Below are 25,692 nucleotides of genomic sequence, written 5' to 3' on the forward strand. Positions count from 1 at the left end.
GCGTTGGGGTTGTTCGATTAACCCGTTCAGTGGCTGAGGGGCTCCCTTTTAGGTGTAAGATTAGGTTTTGTCAAGGGGTTTGTGTGCACAGTCTAGGTAATAGTACTTGCTATTAGTTCACCTTTACCAGTTAAGCGGTGGGGATTAGTATGATAGAGTTGGATGCCTTAGAAGGTGAGAATGTTTACTTCTTTAGGGCAGTTATCTGCCTGGAGCTCCTGTTCAGGTTACAACAGCCTAATTTTTTACTTTAAGCCTTGCCCAGGTAATTTCAATTGTATTTAAATGTAGAAAAAATAAATCTGAATGTAGTTTCATTTCTGAAAGTGCCTTTTTGGTTACCTCAAAAAGGAGTTCACTGCATGCAGGTAAACACCTTGCCGTTTCTTGGGCAGATGATTGCAAGGACAGGGGGGGGGTGACTGGTTTGGTTAAGGTAGTCACATTGCATGTTTGTCAAAACTATAATCCATTGTGTTCCTGGGGACCATGCAATTGTTCTATGCAATGGGGGGTAGAAGTAAAATGAAGGGTAGTTTCTCTACACAATGAAATAAAACGCTTCATATTCACCCTTTTATTCTAGCTAGGCCTAAAGTCACTAGCACACAGCCCACCATTTTATTTGTCCTTGCCATAGGTCAGTTAATGCTTGCTAGTGTCTAGAGCACATTTTTAGGCACTCATGCGTCTGGTCCCGGAGGAGGGTAGCAGGTGTCTGTGCCCCCAAAGTCTTAGGGGCCACAGCTGGAACAGTTTTGGTTGTAGCAGTCTGGGTTTATTGGGGCAGGAGGGGTGTGCTGGGGAGGGGAAGAGGTAATGGCGTGGGGATGTGGTTAGCAGTCAGTTAATGGTCAACTCAGATTGAAGTATGTATGTAGTCATTTGATTTGAGGTGTAACGTGTTGAAAGCAGAGTTTGGAGGTGTTGTTGAACCATTTCTTTTTGCTGAAGTTACTGTTTCCCTTTTAGGTCATCTTCATTACAGAGTACATGTCTTCTGGTAGCTTGAAACAGTTCTTGAAAAAGACAAAGAAGAACCACAAAACCATGAACGAGAAGGCGTGGAAACGATGGTGTACCCAGATCCTTTCAGCTCTCAGGTAACTCCTACTTTGACTGTTTCCTGAATTTAGTTGTTTGCTCTGGGCCATGGCAAACCAATACTGACAAACCCGCATCTTTTTCTGGTAGTGGTCAGGGGCAACAAAACATGAGTGAGAGGGTTGCTGTTGGACTAACTAGAGCGTGCAGGAGTTCGGTTGGGTGGAAAGGTGAACAAAAGAAAGCTGCTGTAATTTCATAATATTGACATCAATGTGGGCCTGCAAGTCCCAACATAAAATGTTTGTGGATAAAAAAGAAATCTTAGAGGCCGTACAGGAAGGCAATGGGAGCAGGAAAAGATATTGTCAGCAGCCAGTAACATTACTCTGTAGAACCTCGGAGTATCCAAGTGTGTAGATGGGGGGGAGGGGGGTTGCAGTTGGATGCACGTCACTGGCCCTGCTGAGGGTAAAGAGAAACTTTACAAACTATGGTAAAACCGATCCGTTACATGAATGAGACCCTGTTTATCGTGGTTTTTAGTTTTTAATTCCATTGTTTCTCACTTTCCAGTCATTCAATTTGCAACCACACAATAGCTTACTATGTTTTTATAATTTCATATGTGGTGTATTCTTGAGAAAAAGCATTGTTTCCTTTCGATTTTAGATGTTGTATGCACTTTTATGTACAGAATACGTTTTATCTAATTTTGTAATTTTATTTCAAAGAATAACTTGTATTTGTTTTTAGTGACTTTTAGCATCCAGTATTGTGTACACTTCTCTTAAATGTCTACGGCAAGTGGATTTTAGCTTTTGCTCTGTTTCTCATTTTGCCTTTTTTTTTTAAAAGGTACATTTTTTTTCCTCTGCAGTTGTCCCGATGTGATGGTTTTTAACAATAGACCTAGATTATCAGAGGTGTAATTGTTTCCCATCTAGTCCTTTCCTACGTTGAGAGATTGTTGGACACTGCCAATTCAGCCCTGGGTGATGACCCTCAGAAAAATGAAGTATTTCATCCATGGTGGTTTAACAGCACAAGGAAATAAGCTAAATGTTGGGGAAGGGTGGTAGTGGGCATGAACAGCGAGGATTATCGCCATCTGCAAACTGACCATATAACATGCCATGTGTAGAAGAGACTAAAAAATAGTTTTTCTTCTATACCATTTGACTGCAGCGATCCCTGGGTGAGTGTCTGCTGCGGCTAATCTGCGCTCCCAGATTCATTTTTAGCATTTTCCTTTTGTGGCTTTTAGTTTTGCTTTCTCGGTGGTTCTCGGTTCTGAGACTGCTTTCCTTGGCTTCCCATTGGTTTTCCCACCTACCCCACGTGACCGGAACACTCATTTTCAGTAGCTCCACCTAGGCAGCCCGCTGCCTGGACTGCCAGCAAAGGGCAACAGTGGGGGGCAGCTCCTCTCTGGGCATCCCATCCCCCAGCTTGTGCCTGTTTGCCCATGGATGACCAGCAAAGCACCCTACTGCAACAACTAAGGTAAGGTGGCATGGGCGGTGAACACATCCATTACTGTGCTCAATTAAAACCCTGCCACTCCTTCCTTCAGTAACACCATCATATTATAACACTATGTAGATTCCTGCTGCACCGCCTAGATAGTCAGATGTATTGGGAGTTATCTGTGCATTGCACTTTGATGGATTGTGGGAGTAGGAAATGTATTGCATTTAAGCTTATTTTTGGGGTAGGAAATGTCACACCTTGCTTTGTGTGGGCAGGAAATGTATTGCACTTTGGATTTTTGGCTTGTAGGGAATGTTTTGGACTTCGTTGGATTCTGGGGGTAGAAAATGCATTGCACCTAGCTGTAATTTGAGGGTAGCAATGGCGCTGCACTTCGATGCATTCTGGGGGCAGGAAAGGTGTCACACTTCGATTGATTTAGTGGTAGAAGATATTGGGTAGGTTAACGCATGTGTTGCGCTCAGAAGAAATGTTGTAGATTAGCAGATATATTGCATGTGAAGAATGTATTGCTCTAGAAGAAATTGTTAAGGTGGCACTCTGCACACTAGCGGGTGTCTTGACAATCCTGTTGTTGCACTGGAGGAAAGCTGATAATTGTGGACGCATTTAAACAGGGTCTCCAGCAAGCTTAGTGAGGCTTTTGGGTGCCTTAGCAACATCCTCAGCCTTGAAAAAAGATTCATCCGCTACAGGAATGCTGGCCCCAGTGTCTCCTGACCATTTACAAGTACACTGTCTCTATAATATTCCTTTGTATTGTCTGGGATGAAATTGTAGACCTCCAAGTTTTGTTGTTCCCCCAGACCCAGGGATACTAAAACACTGGCAGAAACTCCAATGGGGTCTTCAGCCAGTAGGTGAAAGTTCCCACTTCCCATTTGAACATCTTCCTCTGGGGAGAAGGTTAAGGAGACAGTGTAGATGCCCGAAGGTTTACTCTTGCATCTGTGATCCCCTTTCACATGGTCAGTAGACCCGCAAGCATAACATTTTCCAAATGTCTTGACAAATGAGGGTTTTTGGTGACCTCCCTCTGGTTTGGCACTAGAGGTTTCACTAGCCTTATTCGGTTTCCCTTATGGCTTACCCTTATGTTTGGGGCCCTCTTTTGGATTGGAGGTATTAGAATTCTCTTTTACATCTTTCTTGTGCTGCTTTCTCTCCTTCTGAGCTGCCCCAGAATTGTTGTAGCCTTGTTGGCAACCCACAAGTCAGCAGCCTTTGCTGGATACTTTGAATCCACTTCCTTGGGGTCAGCCAAATGCTGTCTCAGCTCAGGAGAGCAGGCATCAAACATAGAATCTAACAAAAATAGATTTGTCATTCCTTCAAAAGTGTTAACTCTGTAACCCTTTACCCCAACCATCTAAGTTCTTCAAACGTTCACACACCTAGGTAGCCTAAAGGGGTACCATCATGCTTTTCGAGGGTCCTAAACCTCTTAAGGTACTGGGAAGGAGTTTTCCCAAATCTAGCTATTAAAGCTAGCTTCACATTTTTATACTCCATTCTTTCAGGTTCCTCTATTACAGCATCAGTTGCAACCTGGGGAAGCCTAGACAAAAGCCAAGGAATCCACTGATTCCCTGTGAAACCCTGAATCCCATAGTTATACTCAAAAACAGCCAACCAATCCAAAATATCAAGTCTCAACTCAGCCTTACAGTGATCTTGCATAACAACCCCTGCTTGGCCAAGTAGCCTGCAGCACCCATCCCACCAGCACCAGCCTCAGTTGGTCAGACCAATTCAGACTATTGTCATTATGTATGTATACGTTCCTGCCTTACAGGCTCAGACTAATTTGTAACCCAGTCGACCTGTCACTATGACTGCTTGAATCTGTACTTGTATGTATATTGTAACCTAGGTCGGCCCTTCCGATATTACTGTACCTATCCTTCATGTAAATATGTATGTACCTTATTTCTTTTTATAACTTGGTACGTTTTCCAGCACCCACTTACCTTAGGTTTAGGTCCCGTGATACAAATAAATACTCACAGCTTCTTTAGGCTTGCAAGGTCTCTTAGGACTGGAAGACCTAGACTCTAGGGAGAACCATTTTCAAGAGACAATTTCTTCGTTTCAAGGGCATGATTCAATTCCATTTCTCCAAGCTTGAGTTCTTGATGTTTTCAGTTTGCATTTGGAGCCCTTTGAATTCTAACTCTAGCCTCATCTTTTCAAGAGACAAATTCTGGACTCATTACTGTACTTGGTAGGGTCCCTTTAGCTAAAGGTTGAGGCCCAAGAGCAGGTAGAGGGGCAGTGGGGCTCACATCCTGAGACTCCTCTGACTCATCTGCCTCTTCAACAATATTAGGGTTAGACTCTGCATCATTTTCCTCAAGAGTATCCACATTTTGTGAGACATTGGGAGTTACAACCCAATTTTTCAATCTTTGGTGTTCCAACAATTTTTCAATTCATTTTTGTTTCCTTTAACAGCAAGGTTCCTAACTTTACACATTTCTTTCAGTTGCTCTACTGTAAGAATGACTAGGGCCTCCTGTTTGTAGTTATCCATATTGGGCATTATGAAACGATTGATTCTCTAGTGGAGCTTAGCCTTGTGAAGGTTATTTTGAACAAAGCTAAGAGTAGCACACTCAATGTAACAACTATACTTTATCCTCGCCGCTTTACACCAGTGTTGGGCAGAATTGCATGCAGTACCCTCTGGGAACACCACACACAATTAGGACTACACGTGTAAGCAAAAAACAATGTTTGTTATAAGTCTGTACCACACACTCTTTGGTAGCGAGCTGAGCAGCCAGGCTTATCCCAAGAGGGAATGTGAGCAGTAGTTGAAGTTACACAGAAGTATCACAATCACAGTGGTTCAAGTAGACACTTGCACGCAAGGTTTTTTGGAAAAAAATACTTATACATTTATTTACACAATCATTTAGAAAACATTCACTAGAAGAAATCAACTTAATATGAAACACCAACACGCTCTAAGTTGTAGACAGTTTGCGCTTCCCTGGAAAAAGGAGCCAAATGGCAGTTCAATTACTTTCAGTGGAAATAGAAAGACAGAAGTTTGTACAATGGATTAGAACACACTTCTGTTAGACAATGCAAAGGTTCAGTGTACCATGAGGGTCAGTTCAATTCAATAGGCCAGGCCAAAGTCAATAGTCTAGTGTTCTTGGATGGGACAGATCAGTTCTGGTAACAAATCGAGCAGTCTTTGTAAAAGTTCTCAGAAGTAGTTTAGACGAAAAAGAATAATCTGCTAGATTACAAGCTGAATAGGCCTGCAAGTTGGGAAAGTTTCACAAACTTTAACCGCTGCGACAGTTGGGATAGCTCAACCGGATGGCACAGTACCTTAATGTGAGGCAAAAAGATGCAGCGGAAGACATTGGTTCCTGCAGATCTCACTGTTCCTGAGATCAGTCGTGGGGACAAGAGGGAGGACGTCTGGGGGGGTGGGGGGGGGCTGACTCCGGCACTGCGCGGGATCGTCGTCGGAGCGAACAAAATGGAGTCACTTCGGTTCGAATGGCCGTTACCTGAAGACGCAAACTGGTTTCCCTCTCCCTGGCTAAACCTTAACCATCCTTGAGAATGGTATCCAGGTGTATTCTGAGCTGATTGGTCCCACCAACTCAAAGGAAGAAGCCGTCCTTAAAGGAGCTTCTGTCGAAAGGAGTTCTGGCAATTCGGATTTGTAGCAGGGCTTCACCGGGCAAACGAACGGTCCAGTCGTTGCAGCAGCCGTCCTCTTCCAGCTCGTCTTTGGTTCTTTCGTTCCAGTGGCCGACTCTGCCTTCCAAGCCAAGAGACTCACCTTTTAAACAGTTTTCTCCCTTTCATTCCAGCCTAGCTGTCACTCACCCAGCAGGGTGGCTGTCCTTGCCGAACAGTCAGCCAGCCAATCACGGCAGAGTGTCTTTGGGTCTCCTAGGAGACTGAGCACAGGGAGTTTCGGGCACCTCCCCCACTTCAGTCCTGAAGCCCGCCAAAGGCTCATGAACAAAGGGACCAAACCTGGTTTGGTGCGCAGTTAAACACCAGAAGGACCTTTCCACAAAAACGGCAAAAAAAGAGGACCGGAGTCTGTTTTTACAGAGGGGTCTTGGGCGCCATATTGAAAAACATGACGGGCCCGATTTTTAGCAACCAGTGTTTGTGGTTGGGAAAAATCAAGGTAGTTCCTTTTTAAAAAAAAAAAAAAAAAAAAAACACTGCCACTAGCTATTTCAATAGGAAAGGGTAGCTTTTGATAGCTACAAGAGTGTTTTAGACCTAGGGGATACTAAGTAACCTCTCCAGCACTCTATAGGAGGATAGTGTGTGGTCGTCTGTGAATTTAAAAAGACTAGTAAAGTCAATTTAACATTAGTCTCTGGGGAACAGTAGTTCATCCCAGAGAAGGTATTTAAATCTTGGGAAGTCTGAAGGTGCTGTGTGACACAACAATGAAAAGATAATGCCTATGGAGTGATCTAAAACCCCATAATCAAAGAACACGAGAGTAAAACGCACATTAAAATACATGAGTGGGGGAAAAAAGGCTCTCGCTCCAGGAAGAGAAAAAAATCAAGCCCTCAAAATCCAGCAAAGTTGCTGGGGGTCTCTAAGGTGAATGGAATGAGCACATTTCTGAGAATTCCCCCCAGCAGTCTAGCCCTCCCAACAATCTTTAAATCACAATTGCCACGACCATTCAAAAATCGCTAATCCGCTAATTAGCAGCAGTGAATCTGCAACAACTAGTCAAAGGAGCAACCCACTCGGCAGGGCATACACTTGACGCAATCTTCGCAAACAATCCACTCCTTACGACGGCACCCCCAATTCAAATACTCTGGAGCGGCCACCTCATCATCCCATTCGCAATCAAAATTAACACTCCAATAAACAGTCAACCAGACAAAACACTGAACACCATGAAAAACTGGAGAACCAGCAAAAACGCCAACCTAATTAAACTCCTGGAGCTCCGCAAACCACACCCAACTTTTAAAAGTAGCCCTGCTGCATTCCTGGATTATAACTACCAGTGCTCCAGATAGTATTTTGAGGTGGGAGTATTTTACGCATGATTTTAGAGAGTAAATGCAATTTCAAGAGAGTAAAAATGAGTTTTGTCCTCTGAAAGAGTAATACGTATCCAACACATACACCCAATGCATACGTAAAATCAGACTCAGACCAAAAGCGTTGTCGATCAAAGTTGTCTGGCTTGTGCAGAGCCCTTCACTCCACATGCAAACGGCAGATCCCGTCTGGGCACATAGTAACAGCACATCACTCCACTTGATAATGGCATATATCCTCCCTGAACATGCTAGCTAGGCATCTCCTCATCACACATACTAACGAGTACGCCACACACTCTGTGCACATGGTAAAGGCACATCTACTTTCAGCATTTTCAGAGATGTGCTGTTAGCATTTGAAGAGCAAATTTGTGTCATTTGCATGTGTAAATTGCACCTTTACACTGTGCGAATGCTAACAGCACATCTCTATGCATCTGTTAATGGCGCACATTGTTTTCACGTATTGATAGAACACGTTCTGTTTAGCAAGACTGATATTTGCACACGTTGACAAGGCATATCTCTACCCATAGTGACCTCCAATCTCTTCTATGCTCATGCTATTGGCACATCTCTTCTCGTCTGCTAATGGTGCATCTTCTCTGCGCACATACTAGTGGGACAACTCTCTGTACATGTGTAACAGCGTGCATGTGCACAGAGGAGATGTGCATGCTAACATGCCTTCTACGCACATGCTAATGGGACGTATCCTCTCTGCACATGCGAACTGCACATCCCATCCCTGCACGTACTAACTGCACGTCCTGTACAGCGACAGGATGTGCAGTTAGCATGTGTAAACTCCACATCCTGTATATGCAGATGCTAATAGCACATCTCGGCTCTGCATGCTAATTGCCCTTCTGTTCCATGACACGTGCAAATGACACATCTTTACTAAGTACGTATTATGGGGACATTTCTTCTCTGCGAGTGCTAACTTAGCATCTCCACTGCCCATGCTATAACGGCACATCTCCTCTCTGCCAGTCTTAACGGCAGGGCTCCCTTCTGCACAGGCTAAAACGTTGCATCCAAAGAAAGGGTGGAAAGCTACTGGGCAGGAGGACGGCCTGCACTTCCCAAGTTCCAATTACGTGACTTTAATGGGTATGGCACAGAGGAAAGACCGCAGAGGAGTTGCTTCTTACAAGAAATGCAATAATGAAGAATGACCGTTCACACAAGTTACTATCATTGCTGGAAATTGACAAAATGTATTCTGGCCAAATGTACCCGATTTTCCCCCTCCCCTTTCCTTATTCAGCCTGACTCGAAGTCCTCGCCAGCCCCCACCACAATGCCCAACAGTGCTCCCCTGGCATTCTGCTCTGTTTTGCTGTAATAAATGGAGTACCATTCGAAGTGGGATAATGACCGTTACCACAGTGCTTAAAAGTAGAAGGAATTTGGCTAAAAGCGCTATGTAAGAACACATACTCCCTTTCGACCGGTTATTGGCATAGCCTCAGTACACATGCAGCAGCACATCTCCTCTCTGCACATGCTAACTGAGCATCTCTTTTCTGCATGTGCCAGTGGCACATGGCCTCCCTGCATGTGCTATTGGCAAATATATTCAGTTCAGGCTAATGGAACCGTTCATCACTGCATGGGGTAATGGCCCATTCGTGGTATAGCCCAACAGCAAGCGCACGTCTTACTACAGCCAGCATAACTTTATGAATTCTACATTACAGAGCAGGTTTACAACAGGCAGCAAGTAAAGGAATAATTGCACATGTGTTGGCTCCCGCCCCTTTATTTCAGCACTTTGAGGGGAGAGGTGGGGGTGGCTGGTGGCTTGTGAGAGTAAGCCGACCTACCTGACCCCTCTCCCATGCAGGGGCACAACGAAACCTAAATTTTTTGGGGGCAGGAGGGGGAATTAAGTCGTGATGGGAGGGGCCACTTCAGAAAATGGGCAGGGCAAACTTGGAGGCTCTGCCCCCACTGTTCTACCCAACTCCTCCCATGGTCTGGTGTGGGGAACAACTATTGAATAGTATATTTTAAAGCGCACACAGTAACACCTTAACACTGCCAGTTTGGGGGAAAGACTTCCCTCACCTCCTTGCCTATCAAAGGCAAGTGTACACATCCAGGGGTGCACCTAGGCTAAAATGTAGGCTGGGGCTAACCCTTCAAATGTTGGGAGAGACACTAACTTCAGAGACTGTGGAGGCATGGCAAACTTACTTGTGTAGGGGCATCTAACTTCATTACTCATTGTAATAAGAATATTCTAGTGCAGCTTCAATGTTACAATCAGTTAACTGCTCTCTCCTTTGAGTTTGAAACACCCACTTCTTGCAGAACCTGAAGGTCCTACAAAGTGTGAAAATGGCAGATGGTGTGCAATGCAAAACTCAATATGTTAGCATAACCGGGCATTGCAGAGTGTGGGGCAGTACTATGGACGGCCCAAGCAACTTCAGTGGCTGGGAGCAACAGCGGAGAAAATGTAATGTTGGTTCTACCACAGTCCGCTATACTAGAATCTCTGGTGCACTGACTGGCTGGTGACACTGTCTGCCTGTCACATCCAGTGTTACAAGAATGGGGGAGGGCCAGTGCAGCAATAATGCAATTCTATGCAGCAGTATTGGAGCCACTAGCAGAGGAGCACCAGTATAGACCAATGTGTCCCTGCACTTATTAAAACTTTTTGTAATGGTGTAAACTTGTATGCACTCCAATTTTTGCAATTGAAGCCAGAATGAGTACATTATTTGCCCAGCATCACACACTTGAGCTAAACAGCGAAGAAGGGATTTTAACCTGTTTTTTTTCAGTTTGGGCATGGCCACCTTCTTCCGCGCTTTACTTGGAACAAGACTTTTAGTTTTGGGTGTCAAGACCTACAATAATGTCCTATAGAGTTTACTTGCATAGTAAAGCATCATAACATGTAAATCCTAATGTCAACATAATATCACTGTACCTTATTTTCCAAATCCAGCATGGAAAACTAGAAGATGCAAAAGGCAAAACATCCTGGATTTACCCACTTCATTTTCAGTGCTTTAAAATGTATGGTTATTAAAGAATATTCAACTTAGGACATCAAAGCAAACTTTACTTTTTAGCATATCAAGCTATTAGATGTTATGGATATGAACACATTTTTAAAGGGTGCTTGCTTTGTGTTGCTCGCTTAGCTGTCACAGATTTGGTCTTTCAGTTGGAAATTCACCATGTGTAAGAAAGGCTATGCTGCTGACAAAAGACATGCCGCAGTGCCATCTAGTGGTGGAAAGTATGTTTTAATGAATAAATCAAAGCGTACACGGTACACAGAACATTGAATCATGTGTATTTTCAATAATTACATGCGTAAAAAGGATACCCACGTTATCTGCAGGGCTGATAACTAATATAGACCACATCGCCAAAGAAAAGCCTTTCAATGACAAAATCGTTCACCCCACTACTTAGCACCATGAAAAGGAAAAACCGAAGACTAGAACTTGATTGGAGAAAACAAAACAACGCTGCGAACAAGCTGAAATTCCTACAACACAACAGTGCATACAAAAAGAAAAACAAAAAGCTAAGAGGAAACACTACAACAACCAAATCTTTGAAGCACCAAACACCCAAAAAGAGCTCTTCAAAATCCTAAATGAATTAAAAAATCCGCTGGGATGGAACTCACCAACTCCGTCCATGAAACTATGCAATGACCTTGCAGACCACTTCAAAAACAAAATCACCAGCATCCAACAAACCTTACTAAGCAGACCTCCTGATCTGACCACGATCCCCACCTACACTCTGGAAGAACACCCGAACAAACTACAAAGCTTTCCAGGAATAACAATGGAGACATTAGTCGAACTGGTGGAGGAAAGCATTAACTCGGGGTCTCCCGAAGACCCCTGCCCACCAGACATGTACAAATCAATTCTTAAACAAGGAGCACCCATGGAATATCACAGGAACGTCCTCAACCTTTGAACTGGGAAAGTGCCACAAGCCTTCAAAACTGCATACATCAGGCCACTACTAAGGATACAGCGGGAACCGTAGAGGACCTTTCAAACTATAGACCCATCTCCAACATCCCGTACACAGCCAAGCTGCTCGAAACTTGCATATACAAAAAGACCCAAGAATTCAATTAAGAGCACGGCCTACTGGACTAGGCACAAGTTGGCTTCAGAACTGAGAGGAACGGAATCGGCTCTCCTCTCAATATGGGACGATCTAAAAATGAACGCAGACTCCAAAAAACAGTACTGCCTTGATACTCCTAGACCTATCGGTAGCATTCGACACAGAAAACCACGACACCCTCATAACAAGATTGGAAGGACTTGGAATAGCAGACACCGCCCTACTATGGATCAAATTTTTCATAAAACGGATCGTAAACTGTTTGGAGGAAACCCTTCAAATCCAACCCGAGAGATTCCACCTGCGTAGTACCACAAGGATCATACTTCTTCCCCCCCCCCCCCACAATTCAACATCTACCTATATCTACTTATCAGAATCATCAAAAGCCACGGCCTTACCTACTACAAATACGACGACGATACACAAACTACAAAATACAAGGCAATCTGGAAACCAGTTCAACAGTTAAAAACTGCCTCTGCGATGTATTTAACTGGATGAATGCCAACTGCCTCAAAACCAACCCAGGCAAAACATAAATAATAATAATCGTCATAAAAAATGGCGGAGAAAACCACTTAATCCCTTGGCCAAGGGAACTCGGGACAACCCCAGCACCCTCGCCGATTGTTAAAACAAAAAAACGAGGGGGGTTCTGATGGACAATCTCAAGCTAGTGCCACAAGTAAATGCTCTCGTCAAGAAATGCTTCTTTCGAGGGGATTGGGTCCTCCGACGTATTCCATATCTGACAGGTAATCACCACAGCTGTGCTGCTTCGGAAACTTTTTTCTGCGTCCTGCGTCGATGCGCCGTCGTCGAGGACCTCCTCCGACGTCATCCGATGTGATAAGTAGGACGCACGACACCCGTAGCCTCAGTTCTGTTTTTTCCGCAAACGTGTTGCTTCGTGAATCTCAGTTAACGCCTCGACTCTTTGGAGTTCTGTTCTTCTTGGTTCTTCGAACCTGTTCGTTTTTGTGTGAAAATCCTTCGTGTGAAGTTATCTTCTACTTTGTCTTCGACCCCGTGTCCGGGCTTCAAGAAGTGCAGGGAGTGTGGGTCCAAGATGTCGGTGACACTCGCACGACGCCTGCCTCTGGTGCCTCGGGGAGGCCCACGACACGGATGACTGTATCGACTGCCATTCGCTCAAGTCCAAAGCCTTACGGGAACGTAAGAAGAAGTTGTCGGTAGGTCGGGTGTCCAAGCCCCGAAAGTCGAAGTCTGCGGGGCTTTCGACGGATGATTCGAGAGGTGACTCTCTGCGTAATCGTTGGAAGTCTCGTGGGTCTCCTTCTAGGAGTCGGTCTCGCAACTCCTCGGCCTCTTCGAGGCATTCTCGGAAGCGCCGACAGCGGTCGTCTTCCAGGTCCTCTTCTGAGGACTCTGCCCGGCACGTCGCTTACCCCACCAGCCGTGCGACGCCGGAGGAATGGGCTTCCTTCGGGAAGAAAATGCTGGCGATTCTCGAGTCGCAGGGTACTAAGCCGTCCGCGCACCCGAGTGGGGTCGGCCGTGAGAGGTCAAGACGCACCGCTCGCAAGAGTGGTCGGCACGAGTCACGGGAGAGGTCCCGTTCGGACAAGGGGACTTGTTCTCGACCTACCCGTTCCAGGTCCGGTCCTCGACGCGTTCGAGACCGTGTGCACCTGTGATGTCTTCGAGGAAGACATCGACGTCTGAGGCGTGGAGGGCGTCGACAGGCTTTCTCGAGGCTCCGAGGAAGTCGTTGAAGCCGTCGACACTCAGGTCGTCGAAGGACACGCTCGGAGCTCCGGCTTCGAGGACTGTGTCAACGCCGTCTATGCTGGCGGCGCTGCATCTGACGTCGGCGCCTATCCTCTCGGCGCTGATGCCTGTTCTCTCGGCGCCGGTTCACTCAACACCTTTCGAGGCCGGGGTGTCGGAGGTACCCTGTGGCACGGGGGAACCCCCTAGGAAGGCTCTGGTTAAGAGCAAGCACTCTCGGGTGCCTTCTTTTCGCCACCTGGAATATATTTCGGAGGTGGATGAGGATTCTGATGGCCTGGTTCCTAGTCAGGTTCCAGATGAAATGGTCTCGGGCCATAGTCAGTTTGACGATTTGAGACAGTCACTGCATGATGCCAGTGAACTGGACACCTCTCCGGAGGTGGAGTTTTGTAGGCCTGAGCCTGGCTCTCATTCCGATTCCTAGTACCAGCGCCTTATGGCTAGGGTTTCCGAGTACTTGGGATGGTCTGCTCCCGCAGGGGAGTTTGTGCAGGATGATCTCACGGACATCCTTGATGTTGGTCCCCCAACTGACCCGGTACTGCCGTTTCATATGGCTCTACGGAGAAGGGTGGCGGCGGCTTGGACTGCTCCGGAGAGTGTCCCGGCGGTGGGCAGGTCCTTGTCGCGAAAATACCGTCCAGCCAGTAGCGACCCCTGCTACTTGACCAGGCACCCCACTCTGGAGAGTTTGGTGGTGCAGGCGGCCACGGCCCTGGCAAAGCAGGCGTCGTACCCTACCATCCCTCCTGATGGGGACGACAAACGTTTTGATGGCTGGGCGAAGAAAGTGTTTTCTTCTGGGGGTATGGCGCTTCAGGCGGCCAACTCCATTTGTGCCTTGTCTCGTTTCACACTCTCTGTGGAACTGTGTTGGGTTAGCGGCTGATCATATTCCTGAAGGGGATGAACGGGATGGTTTCCTTGGTATGGTCCAGGATGGTAAGGATGCCATGTGTGAGTCAGTTCACTCGGGTTTGGACATGGCTGAATGCGTCAGCAGGTCCATGGCGGTGAGCACCGTAATATGCAGGTTTGCGTGGTTGCAGAAGTCGGGGTTTGCTCCTGATGTGCAGTCCCGGCTCCTCAACATGCCCTTTGACGGTGAACACCTTTTTGGCAGCAAGGCTGACGAGAGCCTTGAGAGGTTGCAGACCTCCAAAGCTGCAGCAAAGTCGTTGGGCGCTGCAGTTCGCCAACCTCTACCTTTTCGTCCTAGGGGACAGCAATGGAGGGGTGGTTCCTTTCGCTATTACTCGTCCTTCAGTAAAGCAAGAGGAGCTGGCAGTCAAAGAGGCCAACGCAGGGGTACCAGAGGTGGACGACAGGGTACCCGTGGTGCCAAGGCCGCTCGGGCAGTTGCCTCCTTGCCGGTTGGGGGAAGGCTGGCGCAGCATCTTGTAGAGTGGCATGCCATTACTTCAGATGTGTGGGTTCTGGAGATCATAACCCACGGCTATGCGACAATCCACCGGGGAACCTCTTTGCATAGTCCGGATCCATCCTTGCGCGGGAAATTCAAGCCCTGCTGGAGAAAGGCGCCATAGAACTGGTGCCTGTAGCGGAGAGGAACAAGGGATGGTATTCCCCTTATTTTTTTCAAAGAAAGACGGGGGATTGTGACCCATCATGAACTTGCGCGGTTTGAACAAACTCCTCAGGAAGGACAAGTTCAAGATGGTTACACTCTCTCAAGTCCTCCAGGCCCTTCAGCCTCAGGACTTGTTGGTGTCTCTCGACCTCAAGGATGCTTACTTCCATGTGCTGATCCATCCCAAGCACAAAAAGTACCTGAGGTTCGCGGTTGGTGACTCGCACTTTCAGTTTCGGGCCCTGCTGTTCGGATTGACCTCTGCCCGAGGGTTTTCACCAAGCTCATGGTGGTGGTGGCAGCGCATCTCAGGCAAGGGGGATTCACGTCTACCCCTACCTGGACGATTGGTTGATCGGGGGGAGCTCTCCCGAGCAAGTCCTGGATCATCCGTCCGTCACCTGCCACTCCCTTCACAGGCTAGGCTTCTCCCTCAATTTAAAGAAGTCCCATTTGACGCCAACACAGCGGCTCCAGTACATCGGAGCAGTACTCGACACTTCCCTGGGGCAGTGTTTTTCTCCCCAGGTGAGGGCTCTTCACATTCAGCAGATGGTGCACAAGTTTCAGCATGCCCAGACGCTCCCAGCGTTCGAGTTCTTGAGGTTGCTCGGCCTCATGGCATCCTGCATTCTTCTGGTGCCAGAGGCTCGCCTGCGGATGAGATCTTTGCAGTGGGCTCTCAAGATGCAATGGTCGCAGTCCTCCGGCAGGCTGTCGGACCCGGTTCAGGTGCCGCCCTCGGTCGCCCGGGACCTTCTGTGGTGGGCCGTCGAAGGCAACTTGATGAAGGGGGCTCCATTTTGGCTTCCCTGGCCGGAGGTGACGATCGTGACGGATGCATCCCTCACGGGATGGGGAGCTCATGCCAAAGAGCTGACAGCGGTCGTTGGTCTCCGTTGGAGTCCAGACTCCATATCAATCTGTTGGAGCTGAGGGCCGTCAGGCTAGCCCTGAAGGCTTTTCTGCCGACTGTGCGAGGAAAGAATGTCCTGATCCTGACGGACAACACAGTGGCCATGCACTACCTCAACAAAAGGGGGGGGGCAGGGTCACTTCCTCTGTGCAGGGAGGTGATGCAGCTCGAATTCTGGGCCATCCAGCAGGAAGTTTCGATCTCGGCAGTTCATCTGGTCAGAGACGAAAATGTGACGGCGGACGCTCTGAGCAGGCGGAGCACGATCTCTCACGAGTGGGAGTTGGCTCAGGAGATTCTCCTGGAGATCTTCCCCCTTTGGGGGACCTCTCAAGTGGATCTCTTCGCCTCCAGTGTCAACCGGAAGTGCGAGAGGTTCTGCTCGCGGGAATTTCCTCCAAAAGGAGCCTTAGGAGACGCGTTCGTGGTGGAGTGGCCATTCCCGCTGCTGTACGCGTTTCCTCCAGTCCCCGTCATCCCGTAAGTGCTGCGGAGGTTACGGAAGTTCGGTTCCCGGATGATCCTCATTGCTCCGGCGTGGGCTCGGAGGACATGGTACCCGGACCTTCTCGACTTGTCCATCTGCCCTCCACATCGTCTTCCCTACCGAGACGATCTGCTCTCACGGGAGGGGGGTCAGGTTCTCCATCCAGAGGTCAGATCCCTCAACGTTCGCGCTTGGCTTCTGAAAGGTTGAGGTATAAGGATTGGGACCTCCCTAAAGACGTGATGGAGGTGTTTGCTCTCGGCCCGACGGCCAGCAACAAAGTCTCTGTACCATTGCCGTTGGCGTAAGTTCTGCGACTGGTGCAGAGTTCAGAATGTGGATCCTTTTGCATGTGACATCCCCATGGTTCTGTCCTTTTTACTTTCTTTGGCCCACAGGGGCTTGCAAGTGGGTTCCATTAAAGGTTACCTGGCGGCGCTGTCCATCTTTAAGCGCTCGTCTGAAGAGTGTTTCTACTTTAAAATCCCTTTAATTTCACAGTTTCTGAAAGGGCTCACTAATGTGTTCCCTCCGTCACCTTTCCTGGTGCCCGGTTGGGATTTAAACATTGTTAAGTTTCTTATGGGTGCTCCATTTGAGCCTTTGCATTCTTGCCCTTTGAGGCTGTTAACTCTGAAGACTGTTTTTGGTTGCGGTTACTTCCGCTCGCAGAGTGAGTGAGTTACAGGCACTTTCAGTTAAGCCACCCTTCACTGTATTTCACAAGGACAGGGTTGTCCTTAGAGTTCGTCCTTTTTTTCTTCCGAAGGTGGTTTCGGAATTTCATTTGGCCCAGAAGGTTGTTCTTCCGGCATTCTATCCTCCTCCGCATCCTGGTAAGGAAGAGGAGAGGCTCCATAGGCTTGATCCTAGGAGAGCTTTAAGCTTTTATGTTTCACGCATGTCCCGGGTCAGAGTGGACGATCAACTCTTTATTGGTTACGCTGGAAAGCGTTTGAGACAAGCTGTGACGAAACAGACGTTGTCTCGCTGGATTATTTTGGCCATCTCGGAGTGTTACCGCTTGGCGGGGTAAGGACCCGCTGGCTGGCTTGCGGGCCCATTCTACCAGGGGTATGGCTGCGTCTACTGCCATGCAGAGGGGTGTTCCTATTCGCAACACCTGTGATGCAGTCACCTGGGCTTCTGTACATACATTTGCACGTTACTATTCCCTCGATTCCATCCGAGGACAGGATCTGGCCTTTGGCAAGGCGGTCCTTTGCTCTGCTATTTGATTGGCAATTACAAATTTTTATTCTAAATTCTTTCCCTCCTCCTTGCTCTGGTACTGCTTTGGGAGTCTGTCATAGATATGGAATATGTCGGAGGACCCAATCCCCTCGAAGAACAAGTTACTTTCTTACCTGGTAACTTTCTTTCGATGGGATGGTCCGACGACGTATTCCATATCGCTCCCTCCCTGCCTTCCCAGCTGCAGAATTTCTTTTGCGATTGCAGCTTATGTTCCGCAGGGCTTTGTGTCTGACTGGCAGTCGACTAATGTCACACGTTCTGGGGGATAAATACTACAACTAAGGCTACGGGCGTCCTTATCACATCGGAGGACGTTGGAGGAGGTCCTCGACGACGGCGCATCGACGCAGACGCCGAAAAGTTTCCGAAGCAGCACAGCTGTGGTGATTACCTGTCACAGATATGGAATATGTCGTCAGACCATCCCATCGAAAGAACGTTACCAGGTAAGAAATGAACTTGTTCTTCTCCTGCAAGCAGCAAAGAGGATCTTACCGTTCCTATCATTCGCCAACAAAACAACCATCATCGCGCTAGTCATGTCTAGTGTAGACTACACCAACAGCCTATACTTGGGTATACCTGAATGACTTTTAAAAAAAAAACTAACGCATACAAAATGCGGCAGCCAGACTGCTTCTGAAAGTACCCCGAAGAAAACGCCACACCAGCGCTGAAAACACTAAATTGGCTACCAATAAAACAACAAATAAAATTCAAAACCATGTGCATCACGCAAAGAGCAATACACAACCAAGGCGCTGAGTTCCTGAGAGGCAAACTGCGTCTACATCAACCAACAAGAATGCTCAGATCAAGCATTGACATCCGCCTGGAACCGAAACCCTACAACAAAAGAAAAATTGGAGGATCCTCCTTGTCTCACCAAGCGCCGAAAACCTGGAACAATCTCCCAAAGTATATCGTAACACAAGAAGCCACCTACTATTCAGGAAACTACTCAAAACTTGGCTCTTCATGTCATAACTAGAAAGCCCGGCCACAGGGGCACATACACAACTAAAACATCGAACAAAGAGACCGGCCCGGATCCACACCAAGCAACCAATGGTAAACCTTAAGGAAAATATCCCACGCCATACCAAACGACTTACCAGGAGACAGCCGTAATGGGACCAAAAACAGACTAGAGAGCAAGACAAAGGACAAACACCCGGACGACTTATCAATAGGACCATGACCCTAAACTATAACCACCCACAACAGACCTAATCACGTCAGACAGCAAGGGAACGGGAAACCCTGTACCATTAGCACCAACCCAGAGGGTGAGAAACGGAATAACCACCCACACTACACAATGTCCACCAAGTTACAGCGGGAAGCACAAAGCACCATCACACAGTAACTACAACTAAACAATAGCCCAAGGAAGTCACCCCATGGAAACAAAAAAAAAGTTAGTCATGGCAGGACGAAACTAACGACTGAATACACAGGCTGACCTAGACAGATACACTAGGACGCTCCATCAACAGCACTCCTACCCTGAACCATTCAAAGCCTCAACCGACCAGGGTCACATTAGACAACAAGAGAATAGATACTATCAACCCAGTTCCACACCCGTAGAAAAGGTTCAGACACACCTATCGCTCCATGGTTGGCACTCCATACAATATTCACTACGATAAAGCCGGATCAGCACAGCACCACCACAGCGAGATGGCCCATGAGCAATCAGCAACAACTTACCCACAGGGATACAGCCGGAATGGAACCAGAAGTACCTGACAACAAACCTGGCATCAGGATACAGACCCCACTAACCCAACACTCGACTTTCTGCATGCTTAACCCACAGTCACACAACCAATTCTCTCCCACCAATTCGCACACTTTACCACACCAGAGCAAAAACACATAAACAGCAGACAAGGTCTCGCCCGATCCGATACTTGCACCAAAGCCCAGCACCCGGTGGATCCCGAGCTGAAGCTGCCAACAGCACACCACTTCTCCCACTCTCCTACTCCCCTCCCATCCTCCCGACTACCCTAACCCACCCTCCTGTTTACAGATCTATCAGAGCGCCTGGGGACTAATTCCGTTGGGTGACAGTGCGTTATACAAATACCTTTAACATATTGCACTGAGAAGATCTGGAAGGTTAGACGGATTTTAGGGTGGGCATTATGCCACACTTGGATGGACTTTGTAGTGGGCACTGCATATTATGTTAGTAAGTCCATTGCGCTTTAAGATATGATAACCTATCCATTGCACTTAGATCTATAAATTAGCCATTGTAACACTTAAGGATATATGCAAGTATCCTTGATATTGCACTTAGAAGATCTTACTATAGAACATAGATATATAATAAGACTAAGGAAGCCCGTATGTTGTGTTGAGAGAATCCTATGATCCCAAGATCTTGTGTTTATTTTAACATTTGTGACAACTCCCAGACCCAAGGGTATCACAGCGTTAAGTACAGTAAATATAGTAGACACATTCACATAGGTAGTAGGTGGTGGTAATGATCGCCAGGAACAGTGTTATTCAAATTTTTCAAACCACCATGTTTTTAATCGTTTTTTTAAAGTAGTTTACGATTGTTCATTTCTAACGGGTGCTGGTAAGGAGCTGCAAAGAGACAGAGCGAAGACACACAAACCGGATCTTTTGTTCTTGAAGTGCGGAGTGACCAAAAAAGTGCTGGAGCTAGATATTGGCTCCTGAGTGGGTTTGTTCTGAGTGATGCAGTTATTGAGGTAGGAGGGTGCGACATTATAGAACCATTTGTGTGCGATAGTGTTTTGAAGATAAGCTGTGCTTTGTTGAGGAGCTAGCGATTCTCACGTCTAGAAGCTGTGATGTGTTCAGAACGTTTTATACCAAAGGGCTGCTCGGAGAGCTTTGTTCTGTAGTAATTGGAGTTTGGAAATGTTGGCAGCAGTAGTGCCCAGGAATAGTAAGACATCGCAATAATCACATTTTGAGAGGATGATTGCTCGGGCGAGTGTGAGGCAATTGTCATGTGAAAGGAATTGCCTGCTCAGTGGGGATGGGCCTTGTAGTATACGCAGTGGAAGAGGCAAGTGAATTGAGCATCCTTATGGTAGCATGTTTGTCATGCCTAAAAGATGTAATAAGATGACCGGTCTAGTGCACTTAGACTTCAAGCGTAGTGCGAGTGGTCCGAAATGAAAGCCGGACACAACGTTTTTGATACTTTTATTGCCTGTGGGCTATGGCACGGTAAAAATAAATAAATTTAAATAAAAATAACAAACGGATTGCGAACATGCCACTGACGCTGCTATAAGAGGAGTTTCCCTACCGAAAACCTAGGCTCTGTGTCAGGATCTAAGAAAACAAAAGTAGCAGTTGTATCCAAACGTCTTATCCTGACCCTCACACCATAATCCAAATGATAAAGTGAGAAGTGAAATGTCTTTAACCTAAAGTTGGCAAGAAGTGTTCCTAAATACAACCGTTTCAGCGTTAATCTTCTCCAAGATGAAAAGACCTTGGTTCCTGAGGGTGATTCAGTTCCCCTGGATTCTTAAATGGTATGAAAATGTGTTTTTGGTCTAACAGTTGTTTGTGTCTTTCTGGGCCCACAACAATCCTCTTGGGTCTAAAGCAGTTTACCCTAGTAAGTCTTTCTTAAACAAAAGTTCCTTCTTCAACAAACATCGACTTTTCATGACACTTGTAGCTTTGCAATCTTACTGGTATACTCCACTGACCGGATTCTTTATGCACTCGCAACTGCCTTGTATACTTTCTTCCCAGACGTCTCATATTTATTATAGTTTTTCTTCAGATCCAGAATTTTATATACCTTACTTTGTTCGTGATTATATCTGTTTCAATGTTGTTTTTAAAGTTTCCCCACCACCCATGTTATTGGGGTTCGTGATTGCACTCTGCGTTTTTGACTGGCAAACAATCTTATTTCTGTTTTTGCAGTTTTCAAACCGTCTCTGGCGCAGTCGGCGAAACTCCCCGGGGTTCCCACTTTGCTTGGGCTGACTCCTCGGCTCTGTGTGGCGTCTTCAGTCCTGTTCGCACAAACGCTGCATAGCTTTGCTGATTGCTTCCAGGTTGCTCTGATGTCTCTCTGGCTTCTCTCGCGGCCCCGCTCCTGCACGCCTGCGCCCCTTCAGATCCTGGTGAGTGCAACGCTGCTCCTTCCATCTGCTGAGCACTCAGGAATCCTCTGGGGCACGTTTTGCTTGTGCAACCCTACTTTACTTCTAAAATGGAGAGCCCCTTGGCTACGCCACGCCGGCTTGTGCCTCCATCTTCTCCAGCATGGATACACATGCTCATGAATATTCCCTGTTGTCCGGCCGGGAATCCTCGGTAAAAGGAAAGTTTCATTTTCACATACAAACTGTATTTCTCCTGTAAACCAATCACTGAAGTGTTATTTATACTGCCCCAGTCAATGACTGCCCTCTCCCTATGCTCCTTCTCTTGCAGCCATCTTCAGATTTTTACTGCATGTTCAAGTGGTGGGAGTTCTTGAGATTTGCTCTGTGAACTATTCTGTTTTCTGCACTTATTTTTTGAGAAAGAGTCCTATTTTTGTCAGAGGCTGTGTGCTCTTTCTCTACATCGGCCGCCAAGCGGGGGATCAGTTTCAGTGAATTTCGTGCCCCTCAAGGGCACGGATTGTCGAGTGTTCATTAAATGTTCCAGAAGGCCCCTAGGCCTACTCCGCAATGCGGACCATGTTTGGAGGGAAGCTCTCTTTTTTCAAGCTCTTTTCCAACTGCGGAACGTGTTTGTAGAGGACAAACACCTTCAGCGCCTCTACTGTCTCCACCCGCACCACCAGGAGGGAGATTGCGAGATCTGCCTCGGGTTCAGCAAAAGAACCATGAAAGATTGTCACAGTAGATTGGCGGTGTAGCTCGGCGCCAATGCCTCTGCCCCGTGCCCCAAGCCGGCGTCAACAGGAGGTGAACATTGGATACCTGACGTGGGTGCGGCCGTTCTCTACAGCTACGAGCAATTGTGGACACACACAACGGGGGCCCACAGATGGGAGGTTGAGATCCGACCCAAAAGCTAGGGGACACGGGATTACAACTTGGAAATTGGCATTCGTATCCAATGAAGAAACCAGGCAAAATGACATCTAATTGAAAGCAACCGTCTACAACCCCTAGACAGAATAAGACTTTCCCAGTTAAGGAAGCCCGGAGGATCATCAGCAGTTATAACAGAATCACTGCACGAAATACACTGCATTGAAGACGGCAATACTAGTGCTTCGAACCCAAACGCCTTTAGGCTGGTTGTAGCCAGCCCTCCAATTTGGAAACACAGATTGGCTTATAGAAGTGTGAATTTCTTTTTAATGGAAAGAAGTTGCATATGGAACACCAGGATGACACGCACTACATAACAAGCTGAACTATGCTAAGATGAATTGGTTTTTTTGTATCTAAGAAATATACGTCCTGATGAGGTGCACCAGATAGAAATATCTTTTTTGGTCTATTATGGTGCCAGAAACTCGAGTAGATAACACTATAGCGCCCACTGCCTCTTAGTTGGGACGTTGTGAGTTTTTAAAAAATATGGCTATTGACATAGGTTCACAAATAGGTGTTTGGAACATCTGCCTTGGTGAATTTTGTGAAATAAATATTTAATGTTTAATATGCTTTTGTAAATACAACATCTTTGCCCTAATAGATGGGTGTCCTATCTTTAGGACAAAGTTATTAGCATTAAGGTTTTTGCACAGTACGTATGGTGGATTGTATGAATGTGAATGAAAGTGGATGTGAGTAAGAACGGGTGAGATGTGATCACTGGTCTTGATATGTGTTTTTTCTAGATGTGAGATGTATACTGTCAAAATTGACTTTTTAAATACATGAAATGTCAATGTGATCTGTGTTTTTTTTTCTTATAAATGAATGTTTTTTAATGAGTTAATTGTCTAAAATATATGCCCTTGAGTAGGGCTTTTCTTTTGGGAAGGATGTTTTGGTAGCGCTTCTTAGGCGCGAAATACTTTAGGAAGAATTGAGGGGTTGCACTTATCCATTGATAATTGCAGTTTTGTACCGTGCACCAAGCAGGGGCATGCCACACTCCGGACCGGCCGGTCCGAGGAGCAGGCTTCTAAGTCTTTTGTGGGCGCTCCATCAGTGAGGGCCCAATACAAGGCCAAACACTGCAAGTAAGTCTCAGTTGGGGTTGCCACGCAAACGGGTCCCGCTATGGGCAGGGCGCGTTCAACCTCACCATATGGATCCAGCTCTTCCTGAAATACGAAATCAGCTAAGCTGCGGGAGAAGCCCGAAAAGCCTAAATTGCAAGAAAAGGCGATCGACTTGCCTAAGAAGTCCCAGGCCCGCAAGAGAAAACGTCGTTGATAGAGTTGGTAGCGGCCGCCCTCTTGAAGGACTCTTGAAGGCCAAAGAGGCTGACCCAGTCAAGGTAGCCCTGGCTGCACCCAGTGTTCCTGCTCCTGAGGCATGAGGCCTTCACCGGAACTGTGGAAAGGACACCGGAAACGAGGATGCTGGAGTTGAGCCCGAAACCGACCCCTCCTGATGCAAAAAATGCGAGGGGTGAGGAATCCTCGGCCGTAGTCATACTCCAAGGAACTGATGTTTCGTCATCGGACGAGGAAGTCCAGGTGTCCCTATACACGATCCAAGAGTACGTGGGGGACGACTACGACGATGGAAAGGGCGGCGCGGGGGCCTAGTAAGCCTGCTGACCCGGCACCAAGAGATCTATCACTGGATACACTCGACCCTGCACACAGTGTCAGGAATTCGGAGGATGCCCCCGACACTGGCGGCTCGGGATGCTTCTCTTCCCCCAAACCCCCTACAAGGTACCAGGACACAGCAGCAACAGACAAGGTGGAGTCGTTCCATGCAATGACCGCCTGAGCATCCAAACTCTTCCAGCTCACAACCGAAGAGACCAAAAAGGAACGGTTTCCTCTACCAGAGGCACTAGGCAAAGAGGTAGACCATCATGGTGGTACCCCTCCTGGACAACATTTTGGGAGGAGGGCCTGGCCCTGATAACCCGGCCACTTCCCCAGCAAAGCAGGATAGGCTGGATAAAAAATACTGGCTGCTGGATTCCACACCCAGATGCCTACGGTCGGTGGTATCGGCAGCGACAAGGAACATATTTAACCCCTCGTCTACGTCCTCCATCCCTCCGGACAGCGAGGGGGTGGGGGAAATCACCTGCTCTGCGGTGTCTACATTCAAAGCGGCCAACGCGCTGGCAGTTGTGGCCAGGTACAAGAGGCCTGTGGCTGCCAGAAGAGAAGGATCTCCACATCCATATCATGGAGCTGCGGGCAGTGTTCTGGGCCCTGAAGGGCAAAGTGTTACGGATTTTAACGGACAAAACCACCACAGTGTTCTACATCAGGAAGCGGGGGAGCACCCGATCCCCAGAGCTCTCCAGAGAGGCGCAGGACTTGTGGCATTGGGCCGTCGAACAAGAGATGTTCCTCATCCCCTTTGACCTGGCAGGAGTGAAGAACATCATCACTGACTCCCTCAGGAGGGATTTGCGCTCTTACCACGAGTGGGAACTTCAGCAGGTTCAGGTGTTCCGCATCTTGCTCAAGTGGGGCAAACCCCAGATCGATCTCTTTGCTACGGTGGTGAACTCCAAATGCCAGGATTTTCCCAGCATGTGGGACGCATTCTCCTTCCTGTGGTAAGGCATGTTCGGAACTGGTTCTTCCCCTGCCTATCCTGCTGCGAGTCATCAATCAACTGAAATGGTGCCGATGCAGGATGATACTTGTTGCCCCAGCGTGGCCGAGGCTGATTTGGTACCCGGACCTTCTCAGCCTGTCTGCGTCTCCTCTGGTCAAGCTGCAAGTGGTTGCGGATCTGCACACTAGGGAAGGAGGTGCAATTCTGCACCACGACCCAGGATTGCTGGTCCTGGGGGCTTGACTCCTGCAGCCCTAGATTTC

At 47.4% G+C, this 25,692-nt stretch overlaps 1 protein-coding gene across 6 annotated transcripts in view; it reads left to right on the top strand.

Annotated features, from left to right (window-relative positions):
• NRBP1 (nuclear receptor binding protein 1) overlaps positions 1-25,692 on the top strand; it is a 1,221,009-nt gene that overhangs the window by 180,313 nt on the left and 1,015,004 nt on the right. For all 6 annotated transcript variants that reach the window (XM_069605466.1, XM_069605470.1, XM_069605464.1 and 3 more), the window contains exon 5: positions 973-1,103. In XM_069605466.1, coding sequence (XP_069461567.1) covers positions 973-1,103 — 131 coding nt within the window. The remainder of the gene's footprint in view (positions 1-972; positions 1,104-25,692) is intronic.

The sequence above is a fragment of the Ambystoma mexicanum genome, chromosome 4p, assembly GCF_040938575.1.
Source record: "Ambystoma mexicanum isolate Mex_15411 chromosome 4p, UKY_AmexF1_1, whole genome shotgun sequence".
NCBI classification, from domain to species: domain Eukaryota; kingdom Metazoa; phylum Chordata; class Amphibia; order Caudata; family Ambystomatidae; genus Ambystoma; species Ambystoma mexicanum.